Source organism: Cetorhinus maximus, chromosome 10, assembly GCF_964194155.1.
Source record: "Cetorhinus maximus chromosome 10, sCetMax3.hap1.1, whole genome shotgun sequence".
NCBI classification, from domain to species: domain Eukaryota; kingdom Metazoa; phylum Chordata; class Chondrichthyes; order Lamniformes; family Cetorhinidae; genus Cetorhinus; species Cetorhinus maximus.
In genome coordinates, this window is record NC_135888.1 from 14,975,497 (window position 1) to 14,989,220 (window position 13,724).

At 38.4% G+C, this 13,724-nt stretch overlaps 1 protein-coding gene across 1 annotated transcript in view; it reads right to left on the reverse strand.

The window, feature by feature from the left end:
- nup188 (nucleoporin 188) overlaps positions 1–13,724 on the reverse strand; it is an 87,718-nt gene that overhangs the window by 38,530 nt on the left and 35,464 nt on the right. Inside the window, exons 20-25 of the mRNA XM_078550005.1 lie at positions 13,297–13,411; positions 11,702–11,822; positions 8,410–8,476; positions 8,179–8,307; positions 3,981–4,114; positions 2,551–2,657 (exon numbers count right to left, since the gene is read on the reverse strand). Of these exons, the coding sequence (XP_078406131.1) occupies positions 2,551–2,657; positions 3,981–4,114; positions 8,179–8,307; positions 8,410–8,476; positions 11,702–11,822; positions 13,297–13,411 (673 nt within the window). The remainder of the gene's footprint in view (positions 1–2,550; positions 2,658–3,980; positions 4,115–8,178; positions 8,308–8,409; positions 8,477–11,701; positions 11,823–13,296; positions 13,412–13,724) is intronic.

Sequence of the window (13,724 nt, forward strand, 5' to 3'; positions counted from 1 at the left end):
AATTCTGTTAGTTGACTGACTATTGGAGATTTTGGATCTCTATTACATCACCTTCAACAAGTTTACACCAACAAGTCAAAGTTATGACCTTTTAACTATACTCATATTCCATTTAGGGTGGGAGTGGGAGCTGAGTCTCAAAATCGGAGCTCTTTATGCCTTGATAAAGAAGGTCCAACTCAGCAACAACCCAGAGGTGGGACTCAAAGCAACATCTACTCAAACCACACTGCTGGCAGAGACTGACAGAGGAATTGTAAACAGAGCTTCCACACTGGCATTACACATTCCTCTTCCTCATTCACTCCTCTGACTGTCTCACTACAGTTACCAACTGGTTGAAAACAGAATGATGGATGTTGGAGAGCAATTGTGAGGCATTATCATCATCATTCAGATGTGACAAATCTCAATAACGTATTTTGAACAATTTGAAACAGCTGTCTGTACCCTACGCCCCTCAACCCCTCATCCACCAAATCTTGACCCAGAGGCTGCCTTTAGCCCCAACTGATACCATGACTCAGAACTGGAGCCTGGCCATAGATCTGGTCCAACCCAGTGTACACAAATCTAATGTACAATTTCAAATTACCATTAAAAGATACATCACTAGTGCAAAACAGAGTAGCTCAACAAATCTGTTTCTGCAGATTTAATTTTTGAATCTGGATTATGGCACTGAAACTCATCAAAATGAGATAGGAAAATTACTGTGATCTTCACATTGGAGTATTACAACGTCCCAAAATGACATTGCTTCCCAGGATCTAATGGTCTACATCCTCGGGTTCTAAAAGAGAGTGGACGTACTGGTTATGATTTTCCAAAATTACCTATTTTCTAGAATGGGCCTAGCAGTTTGGAAGTTAAGAAATGTAATACCACTATTCAAGAAAAGTGGGAGAGAAAAGAAGAGGAGCTACAAGCCAGCTAGTCTGACATAAGTCATCAGGAAAATGCTGGAACCTATTATTAAGGAAGTCTTAACAATGCACTTTAGTCAACATAGTTTTACAAACGGGGAATAATGTTTGACGTGCTTAGGGTGGACAAAGGGGGCAGCAAGGGTGGGTTCAGTGAATGTAGCATACTTGGATTTTCAAAAGGCATTTGATAAGATGCCACACAAAAGGTTAATAAGCATATTAGTATGAATGGAGGATTGGTTAATGGACAGGAAGCAGGGATTAGGGATAAATGGGGCTTTTTAGGTTAACAAGTTGTGGAGTGCTGCAAGCAGCAGTGCCTGGCTTCAGCTATTTACAATCTATATTGATGATTTATACTAAGAAACCAAGAGTAATGTAGCCATGTTTATTGATGATACAAAGCTTGATGGGAATTGTATGACGTGAAAGCACAAGTGGCCTCAAAGAGATTGATGGGTTAAATGAGTAACAGTTGCAGTTACAGTACAATGTGCAGAAGTGTGAGGTTATTCACTTTGCTTGCAAGAATAGAAAAGTAAAATATTTTTTCAAATGTTCATACTCAAAGAGACTTAGGTGTACAAAGCTAGAATGCAGGTGCAGCAAGCAATTAGGAAGGCAAATGGCTTGTTGGCCTTTATTGCAAAGGGATTGGGGTATAGGAATAAAGAAGTCTTGCTACAATTGTACAGGGCTTTGGTGCTACCTCACCTGGAATGCTGTGCGTAATTTTGGTCTCCATATCAGAGGCAGGATATACGTGCACTGGTGGTAGTACAGAAAGGTTCCCTAGATTGGTTTCTGGGATGAGGGATCCTATGAGAAGAGGCTGAGTAAATTGGGCCTATATGCGCTGGAGTTTAGATGAATGAGAGGTGATCTCACTGAAAAGTACACAATTCTGTAGGGGCTCCAGTGGGGGGAGACAGGCTGTTTGGGGCATAGTATCAGGATAAGGGGTCGATAATTTAGGACTGAGTTGAAGAGAAATTTCTTCACTAGAGGGTTGTGAGTGCTACATCATTAAATATATTCAAGGCTGAGATAGATTTTTGGCGTCTCAGAGAATCAAGGGATATGGGGAGTAGCCAGGAATGTGGAGTTCAGCCAGATGATCAGCCAAGATCATACTGAATGGCCAAGCAGGCTTGAGGTGCCGCACGGTCTATTCCTTATGTTCTTGAGTGACAAAAATGTAATTCCATTTTGTAAGACAAAGTGTTTAAGGAGCATGAAACATAAGTGCTCCAAGTTAAAACACTCAGTTAACATTCCCACACATTTGCAACATAAACCTAATTTTTCTCCACGCATCTCCTTTGTTGTACCGGTTATCTCTCAATGCCTTGGTCAAGTCATCATTCTTGATACACAAATCTAGATACTAAGTGCCAGCAGGCTATGAACCACAGATGTGCTAATGCCGCTCTTAGCCAATATGCATACTGGCACACTTCCAGCAGTGTTTGGTCAGCAATCGGGAGTGAGAACATTTGGTTGATTTTCCCCTGCCAACCCCAGGAATTCAGAAACCAATACTAGTGTTTCTACTGAGATCAGCTACCTCCACAGGCCAGAGATCAAATTTGAGATGCATAAACTTTAAAATATAACCTACCATGGCAAGTCTCTTCAGGAGCTGGATAGCAAGGCGTGGCAGTGCAGGATCATGTCTGTGGTATATATACTTCGCCAAAACGGCTATCAAATTATTACCGTGTGTACCTGAAATAGTTAACATGAATATAAAACAAAATCAAAAGTCAAAAAAAAAAACAGCTGTAATATTAACTCACTTTTAAGAGCTGAGTTAAAATCATATTGGTGCCACCAGACTTTACAGAAGGATTACAACAAAAGGTTCACTATTTGTTAATTTTCCATAGCATCAGTGATGATTGGATGGGAATAAAGAGCAAGCAAACTATGATCAGCCAATAGAAAGATCAATTCTGCTCACGTCCACATTGTGGACAATCCTTTCCTTCTCCCTCATATCTTTGCAAACTGCCGCTCTCTGTTGAAAAAAATGGACAGAAGAGTCTTTACCATCAATGTCTTTAGCTTCTAGGTATACTGCCTCTTTTTCCAAAATATTACTTAATCTTTGATTTCTAATATGTCAAGTCACCCAGTTAATTTAAAAGGTGTTAGTTTTTAAACTTGTCTGTATCCACTTTCAAAAACAGGTGTTCCTCAGCCAGCTGGAAAGATGCCATGGAAGAATATACAACTATCACACTTACAGTAGCAGAAAGCACAATTCACGGCACAAGCTGAAATATGCTTTCTCATAGCTCCAAAATAGAAGACATCATTCCATGGAGGGGACGTGGGTCGATGGAAATCAAAGTCAATGGTAACAACCCATTGGACACAACATTCCTATTTGATGTTTATTCCAGTAACCATTTCATTAAGCATTTAGAAATTAAGTAATTTTGACAAACTGGTCAATGCATGCTCCTGATAAGTATTTAAATAATATTTCTCTGGACAAACAATACTCAATAATCCCACCAAATTCAAAAGTAGTTTGCCCATTTCAACACAATGTCAACAGAAGGAACATCTACTGCTCCATTCTGGAAAGCTAGTTGTTGAAGGATGATACTGAAACCAGTCTTTACTCAGTCTTACATTTATTTACAAAGTCAAACATTACAAGCCTACACCTCCTAACTCAACCACACCACAGTTTCAGTAAGTGTCTCCTTATATTTGCTCAAGTGAAGCCCCAATTAATGACCTCCACCTGCATATAATTAAATGCAACTGATATACAGTTAACATCTGCCAGTGCAATAAATGAATTCCATCTTTCTATTCTGATTTGTAATTGGTTAATTGCAGTCCTTCTGTAAACCCAAATGCATCACTTAATGCTTCCCTAGTATTACTACTTTACCAATGAGTATCTGGTGTGTCACAACAGGCAACTAAGAACAGGTTAAAAACCATTGCAAAATATTAACAGCAGTAACAATTCCATTGTATTCGTAAAATTTTACTTCTGATTATTCATTGCTTCCCATGATAATTACATACCATGTTGTGTTAGGGCCTGCTCCAACGGCGAGACCATTTCTGATGATGGTTTCAGTTTGATGACATTGTTAGTTATAGAAAATGCTAACTTGATTGTCTGAATGAGGGTCTGACCTGATCCTTCAGATCCACTGCTGCATATACAGTTTTGGCAGTTGTTTTGAGAATAGAAGCGGGAAAAAAAGAAGTTAGATAAAATTTATATTTACAAATCAGCAAAACAAGCAGATATATAAATACTCATCATTAGGAAAGGGTAAAAGTTTCATATTTGCAATATTCTTTCAAGAGATAACATATCAGTAACTAATGACTTTATTCTTTTACTCATTTATTTATATGTGGTAGTCTTTTAGTACAATGCATCAGTCTTCGGCATCAAAGACAAAGCAGTATAGCTATGCAACATAGTGCAAGCAGTCTCTATATTTCAGTTCTTAAAATACAATCATTGCCACAGTCTTTAATGTTATACCTTCAATACCCCATAACTTTGAATCAAAATCACTAAAAGTTTTCTCTAACCTACAAAAATATTAATACCCCAGCATTAACTTTTAATTACCATATGATGACTGTAATAAGCTGCAGTAAAATGTACAAGCATCTACAACAACTTGCATTTGTATGGTGCATTTAATGTAGGAAAAAGGCCTAAGGAGCTCTATAGAAGTACATTTGGACCAAAACTAGCAATGGGCCAAAGGAGGAGATATTGGGACATGTGACTAAAATATTAGTCAAAGAGATAAGTTTTAAAATATTAGTCAAAGAGATAAGTTTTAAGTTCGAAACGTTAACTGATTTCTTCTCCGCCGATGCTGCCAGACCTGCTGAGTTTTTCCAGGTAATTCTGTTTTTGTTTTGGATTTCCAGCATCCGCAGTAGCTTTTAGCTTTTTGTTTTTAAGTTTTAAATAGGGTCTTAAAGGAGGATAAACAAGTGGGTAGTCAGAGAGCTTTAAGGAAGGGAATTGCTGAATGGAATATTGTTGAATCTAAACCCTCTCTAAACCTCTCACCTCTCCCTCCTCCTTTAAGATCCTCCATAAAACTACTTCTTTGACCTTGTTTTTTTTTAATGAGGGGGATCTAGGTCCTCATGCATGAATCGCTGAAAGCTAGCATGCAGGTAATAAGGAAGGCAAATGGAATTTTAGCATTTATTGCTAAAGGAATGGAGTATAAAAATAGGGAAGTGTTGTTGCAATTGTACAAGGCATTGGTGAGACCGCACCTGGAGTACTGTGCACAGTTTTGGTCCCCTTACTTGAGGATGGATGTAGTTGCCTTGGAGGCAGTTCATAGGAGGTTCACTAAATTGATTCCACAGATGCAGGGCTTATCTTATGAGGAGAGATTGAGCAGTTTAGGCCTACGCTCGCAAGAGTTTAGAAAGATGAGAGGAGATCTAATTGAGGTATAAAAGATCCTACAGGGGATAGACAAAGTAGACGCGGAGCGGATGTTTCCCCTTGTGGGGCATTCTAGAACAAGAGCCCATTGTTTTAGGCTAAGGGGTGGTAGATTTAAATCAGAGATGAGGAGGAATTACTTTTCTCAAAGAGTTGTGAATCTGTGGAATTCACTACCTCAGAGTGCAGTGGATGCCGGGACGCTGAATAAATTTGAGGAGATAGACATATTTTTAATTAGTAACAGGTTGAAAGGTTATGGGGAGAGGGTGGGAAATTGGAGTTGAGGCCGAAATGAGATCAGCCATGATCGTATTGAATGGTGGGGCAGACTCGAGGGGCTGAATTGCCCACTCCTGCTCCTAGTTCTTATGTTCTTATGTTATCATCCCCCTGATAGTTCCTTTCTTTGGCTCAATGCCATTTTTTTTGCCTGATTATGCTTATTTTAAATACTTTGAAATGTTTCGACCTTAAAGATATTAATAAATCCAGGAATTGAGCACAAAAATCAAGGCTGCCATTCCAATGCAGTACTGAGAAACTGATGCACTATCGGAGGTGCCATCTTTCAGGTGAGACATTAAACCGACGCCCCATCTGCTCCCTCCCCATTGTACTATCTCAAAGAAGAACAGGGGAGTTATCTCCAGTGGCCTGGCCAATATTTAACCCTCAATCAACAGCACACAAAACAGATTATCCATTATTATCAATTTGCTATTTGGGGGAGCAGCGCTTCCTACATTAGAACAATGACTGCACTCCTAAGTATTTCACTGGCTGGAATGTGCTTTGTGATGTTCGGTGGTCGTGAAAGGTGCTATATAAATGCTTTCTTTAAGTGCAACTTGTTATTGTTAATGATGAATACATCATTTTTTTCTCACAGGCATCCATTTACTTTCTTTTTAGTTTGCTTCTTTACCTTTCCCTTGCCTAATTTAAATCATCCACATCTATCATTTTAGGTGAAGCCCATCCAGCAGGAATAGCTTCCCCATCCCAAAACATCTTTGTTATGACACGGCAGATGATGTGTGCCAGGCGGATCAAATCCACAAGGGAAACTTGATCACGCTATCACAACAGTTTTGCAATTTATATTTATTTCGAGATGCGTGCCCCGAATTCAGAAGTAATAAGTCCACCAAGACTTCAGAGATTTTTTAGAAAACTAAATTAAACATGTGTTAACAAAAGAAAAGATTTCAAGAACACACACAGGTCTACAAATGACTACTATAACAACTCCTAAAACCCCTGATTAATCTGGTTTCCAGTTACACCCCAGTTAAGGCAATAGTAAAAAAACAATAGATTTTTAACAAACCTAGGCAAGTCAACACAGTGCCCTGGACAGCAGAATTCAAAGTGGCTTTTCCCAGCTTCAGTTTCTGTAGACAGCAGGCTTCATGCACAAATACTGGAGGCTTCTCACACTTCTGTTAGACCTTACAATGCTTTCCCTGACACATTGCCTCATTCTCCTTTATACATGTTTCTCCCTTTTAAACGTAAATCCCATTGTTCCCATATGTCTCTGGAACTTTACCTTTCTTATAATATAAATCTTTTCATGGTGCTAATATTGTCAGTAACCTTCGGGGAAAAAATAAACACACTGCTTGGCCTAGCTTCTCTGGCTAGGTATAAACACTCTACCATCTCTTTGAAATTCAAACTGCCCTGATTTCTCTAAAAATGCAAAATCTCCTCAACTTACATCCTAAGACTTCAGTCATGTTTATGTATTTAACATTTCAAACCTAGTTTCTTTTGATGAGTCAAAGCCTCCAGACCAGCTGTCTCCAATTCAATTAATTCCTACACACAAACATAGAGAAACTATCCAAACCCCACTATTAACCTACTTTTACAATAAATCACAATAATATTATGAGTTATTATACTTTCATGACAACCTTTCAATGTTCCAGCAACCTGAACTCCTCCCTTTTACACCATTTTTAAGCAATGCTTTAATCTAACTTACTTGCTCCCCCTAATTAATTAATTAAGTGCACAACAATGGGAGTAATCCCAAGATTTTCTTTTCTTGGTCAAAAATAAGACTCCCGTGTGAAATGCGTTTGGGTAGTCTCAATAGAGTTCCTAGTGAGCATGAGTTTATAGTTTAAAAATGTCTACCAATTAGCTCTAAAATCTTGCAAACATGTTCAGTGAAACAACAAAGACAACTAGAAAAACAGAACTGCCTAATAAAACATCAACAACTACTTTTCTAAGATGTAATTACTGCTGATGGAAAGAGAAAAGGTTTTGCTTTGCATCCAACATGCGCTATATATAACCTGAGAGTATAAGGCCAATAATGACAGGAAAAGGTTATAAAATTATCTATTCATCACTTGATGTGCCGCGCATTTAGGTGGACATCAAATCGAAAAAAATCTAAACAATCACCTACATGTAGCAGATTATTTGAAGTTTACCAAGTGTGACAGGTTTTATATGAACCAATTAAATGCCACCCCTCACACACAACCTACCATTTAACCTTTCACAAAATTTTATGAATGCAGGTATTTTATATTGTACAGCATTTATAAAGCTTTCTAGTGACGTTGATCAGTAGAATCCTCCCTAGCAGCACCTACGGTGTATGTAAATGGACTGCAACGGTTCAAGGGCAGCTCACCACCACCTTCTCAAGGGCAATTAAGGATGGGCAATAAAAACGCTGGGCTGAAAGTGCAAAGGAAGTTGATTGGAGTTCATTTAAACTACACCTTGCCTAACCAAATTCATCTCACAACATACCTGCTGGGTTGCGCTGCCATTACCACATCAATGGTGTCCACCCCAACAGCCATAATATTTATGATGGCCTGCCCAGCTTCTGTATTTGCCAAAAACTTGGTGCACAAAGTCTGAAGACTAAGTGAGTTACTAAATGGAAGAAAGAAAAATGTCAAGCTTTGTATAAAACAATGTCTTCCCTCTAATCAGCCCTCCCAAAGAATAAATTTAGACTGCAACCTTGCACCATACCTGCCCTGTGATTCCTCCGCTGAATTCAGATGCAGGATGGTATAAATAAGTTCAAAAATCAGACAACCTATGAGATTGATAAAAGAACAAATTGCAAATGGATTAAAATTACAACACACACAACTGTTTATACAGGTACCTACGCTCACATTGCTCATTTTAATGAATGAAAATTTCAAAAATTAGGAGGGACCAAAGATAAATATTGCTCGATTTGTTTTTTCCCCACAGTTTCTAATATTTAACCTGTTTCCAGAGTAATTATGGGGCATGGTTACATAACAATATGAACATGTGTTGGCAGACATTAATTTAAATAACCAGTATTTTAAGTCCAATCTGGGATCTACCTCTGGCTCACTTCTTTCCTCTGGCCCACTTCCCTTCAACTGAAGCCCTCAGTAGAAATGTTGTTCCTTGTGATGGGTGGAAAGTTTTGTCCCGCATCATGTCATGAAATACCTGTGTTAAACCTTTCCTTACAATTTTTTAATTAGTCCAAATATGGAAAATTTAAATTGAGATTTTACTAACTGCTTTTTGAAAGGAATATTTTAGTCTTTGGTGCATGGGGGGTGAGGTAGCTGAGCCAATGTAGATTATCAAAGTTATCACGCACTAATTACACCAAAACCATCTCCCTCTGATTACCAAAAAAATAGCGGCTTACAATGGTTCGCAACTGCATAATGTTTCACTGAGGGAGTTGCCATGCAAGGCTGGAGGCTGGGTGGGGGAGGTGGGGTGGGGGGCATATATGTCTCACTAACTCTGGATGCACAATTAATATAGATTAACAGTTGAATGAGAAAAAGTTTGGAATTTGTTCAGACACTTGCCTTTTGTGAAAAGATCAGCTTTTTGCACTTTTAATGTAATGCAAATGGGGATGTGCATTTAGTACTTGACCTGTCAGCTGTCTGTTATTCAGTGCAACTTTATTATATCCTCACACTGTTCTGAAGAGTCATACAAACTCGAAACGTTAACTCTGTCTTTCTCTCCACAGATGCTGTTAGACCTGCTGAGTTTTTCCAGCAATTTTTATTTTTGTTTCAGATTTCCAGCATCCACTGTATTTTACTTTTATTATATACCTTCTCAATTGGAAGGATATAATGGTGAGACAGGAACAGCTGCAGGGAGTTAAGGCCTGCGCTTACATAAAAAATCTCAACAGACCCTTTTTAAAGAGTTTGGAAGAGGGCTCAAATTAAAAACTTTATTTTATAGAATCGGAATAAGTTGTGCTTAGGTGTGATAATATTCAGCTGTTTTCATATTGTTAGTGTTCAGTCCATTTGTAGCTTTAGCCTGAACTAAATGATTTGACAGTGCAGTGATTTTCCAGCTTGTGAAGATGTCAGACAAGTGTGGTAGATGTCCAGTCTTCTAGTGGATAGCGCAACGATGAGAATATTTTGTTGCCCAAGACGGTTTACACCCATCCACTGGATTTTATGAATTGTAAATGTCAGATCAGAGAGTTAATTTATGGAACCTACAATCTGACGAAAATGTAAAGCAAGTGTTGGGAAGGGACATATTACCTCTCTTTCTTCCTTTAAGATGTTCCTTATCTATCCCAATACCTCCTTGTTTGGTCAAATTTCAACTTTTTTGGGTACAGTTCCTGTAAAGCAGCTTGGGATGTTTTACTATATGAAAGGTACTTAACAAATGCAAGTTGTTGTTGTTATGCTTGAACCAAGTTTCACAGCCTGCCAAGATATTGCCGAAGTGAACTGCATCGTTCTTTTTTTCTCTTGCTCTCCAGGGCGAGAAAGCAAATAAACGTCATTGGAAGCTGAATGGGTGTGGTACCGCACAGGCCTTTCCCTGTGAAAAATGTGCACGTGCACAAAAATGCATAGGGACTGCGCACTGAGGAAAAAAAAGTCACTCAACAATTACATTTTAAAGGGAACTTTGGTCATTAGGAAACAAAATTATCTCAAGTGTCCATTCAGTAAATGCACTACTAAAACTAATATCCACCCAACTTTAGTAGAACTATCATTCTTGCGGTTTTCCCCATTATTTATGTTGGAAAGTGTCTGAACTTCAATCAGCAACTTCAAATCAAGAAGCGTGCATGTGGCATGTTTAGGCTGAGACCACTATTCCCTATTGAAACATACTCCAATATTGTTGACAATAGTCCTGAACAAAAAGTTAATTATTTGGAATAACAATTGCTTTTCTACTCTGCACACTGAAAAGATCTCCAAGCAATGCATGAACTCTGCTGTGATAGGCAATTACCATGGTTTCGCAGCATGCCTAATGGATTAATAAAATAATTTATTTGGTACCAATGGGACTGGTAAGAGGAACATAACTCTTGTGGTGCTGAAGAAATGAAAATTTATGAGCTTCACTCATGGAAGTAGTTCTCTGATGGGCTTTCCCATACAAGAGTCAGAAAATGCGGAATCACAGGTAAGCCAGACCACACAGGTACAACTATATGCTGCAACAGTTAAAATTAATAGTGTACTATTAAAAGTGCGCATCAAAATAGACATGATAGTGAATTTAGATTTTAAAAATGGAAATGAATACAACTTACTTATATATCACTTATTTAAGCCATACCATTAAAGAATAGTTGTTACTATGGGCAATTCATGTAAATATTCAAACTACCAAGTTACTTCCATTTCCAGGACATTACAAACTTAGTACTTTTTTAAGGAGCAGAGTCCAAGACAATAAATAATGCGTGCCACATAGAGCAACTTGAATATGGCAGTAACCCCCATGGCACTAATGCATATGCACATACTTTAAATGTGCCAATAGATTAAATAGGTAATGTCAGCTAGGCTCAAAAAGCAGCATTCTCACTCATGTCAAAAACCCAACTCCCGAACTTGACAACATATTTTATGTTGGCACCGCAATAAATTATTGAAGAAACACACATTGTCAGAGCCACCATCTATCAGAGAAGATATCAAGCCAAGGCTTTGTCTGACTGCTCTGCTGGCTCAGTTGACTATTGAAGCTTTCATGTCATTATTTGCAGGGAGTTCTCCCACTGCCCTGTCCAATATTTCTGCCTCATTCATCACCACCAAAAACAGATCAATGATCATTACTGTTAACTGGAGCTTGCTGAGTGTCAAAAAGGCAGTTGTGTCTACTTGCATAACAGCAATAACTACACAATTTAATTCTTTATATATGGAATGCTTTGAGAGTTTGAGAAACACACCAAGGTTCTACATAAGTCTTCTATCTTAATTGGAATGGAGGTTTACATAACTATTCGTACAAGAATCCTTACCAATTTCCTCTCGTATGCCATAAATGTTGTAGCGCCATTTATGGTAGGTTGGCAGCAACTCTTTCAAAACAAAGACCACACAAGGCAGAAGACCTCGACTCTGAGTACTTCCCAGCTGCCCCTGTTGGAACGTACAAAAACACCATAGTGACATGATGTATGCGAGGCATATACTAAATTGGATTATTTAGATCTAATTGTATCTGTGGCAGTGACAGATACAACAAAGCAGGATACTAAGAAAATGAAAGACCAAGAAGAGGCCAAGCCTATGAAGTCAATTCCATGATTTTAACCACATATACTTTTCCTATACACCAGTGTTACCATTGTTTTATCTAGGTATTAAATATGTGCCATCTATAATTTAGTTATGGAGAATGGATTGTATTACAGAATTCATAAGGTAGTTCTAGCAGTGCCATTAATATTGCTGTGCTTTTTAAAAAAATCAACATAAACCACTAGTAATTCTAAAACATTCACATATCACCTAGCTCGCTCTTTTCTACAAGCCTATATTTTGACATTATTGAATAGCGTGCTGCTGAGAAAACACTGAACGCTTATACCATTGCTGTATGCACTGAAAATGATTTGTGATATTGCCATATTGTCGTGATCTCGTAAATTAGTGAAAAACATCATATACCCCGCCCCTCCCACCTCCCAGTTACACTGCTCTAGATCTCAGAAGTTACAGCCCATTGTGTCTTTGATAGTGTCACATAAATTTACTTGGATAGTTAAAAGATGGAAATTATTTATTATTAAATATTTAATTATGAAGTCAAACAAACAGTAATGGTGATTAATACAAAAGTTTGTGCATTCAGATTACACACACTCATCTGGTTATTACTTTTTTATTCATTCATGGCATGTGGGCATCGCTGGCCAGGCCAGCATTTATTGCCCATCCCTAACTGCTCTTGTTCAGAGGGCATTTACGAGTCAACCACATTGCTGTAGCTCTGGAGTCACATGTAGGCCAGACCAGGTAAGGACGGCAGATTTCCTCCACTAAAGGGCATTAGTGAACCAGATGGGTTTTCACAACAATCAACAATGGTTTCATGGTCATCATTAGGCTTTTAATTCCAGATTTTTATTGAATTCAAATTCCACCATCTGCCATGGCAGGTTTCGAACCCGGGCATTACTCTGGGTCTCTGGATTACTAGTTCAGCAACAATACCACTACACCATCGCCTCCCCCAATTTGGACCAACTGCAGCAGTTTATTTTGCAACAACTACCACACAGTTTAGTTATGGTTGTTTTCTTTAAGCTCCCTCCTCTCAAGGGTTTCAAAACATGATGGACTGAATTATTGGATTTAGGTTGAAAGGGAGGCAGATCTGGGAGGTAGTTGCTGCAAAATAACCCAAGTGATGTTGAACGAAAAGTAAAAGCTTGTCATCTGTCCGAGTTGCACTGATATCAATGTTCAGCAGGCAGCAGTGAAAATGTTCCAACACACCATTAACTATAGTCTTCTTTATATCTCCAAAACAGTTTTGACTTTGAGAGATCATTTAATTTTCAAGGGAAAAACTAAGCAATTTAAACACGTATTTAAGGAGAAGCTTTACCTTGACAAGTGTTGTAACCAGTCGGAGAAATGCCATTGTGACACTGTACTCGCCCTGTGGTCTTTCAATGTTCAACAGCAGGTTACCATAACTACCAGCCTGCATTCCTTCAGCCCTTCAAGAAAAAGAAAGTTGATTGGTGTCTGTCCATTTCCCCCATCAATATTACAATAAAATTCAACTCAGAGGCAATCTTTCTCAAAAATATTTGTCAAATAATCTGGCGAAAGCAGCAGTGTTAATAAGCAACTTGCTAGAACAAATCAACACCATTCACCATGCCCTCAATGAGTGTGAAATTTACCACTCCTCCCCAACAGGACTGTAAAAGGCAAGTCGAATGAGGGGCAGGAAAACGTTTTAAAAGCCCATTAGGATGGGTGGGTGAGTGAAGGAAAGGGGTATTTAAGAATCAAGACTACAGAAAC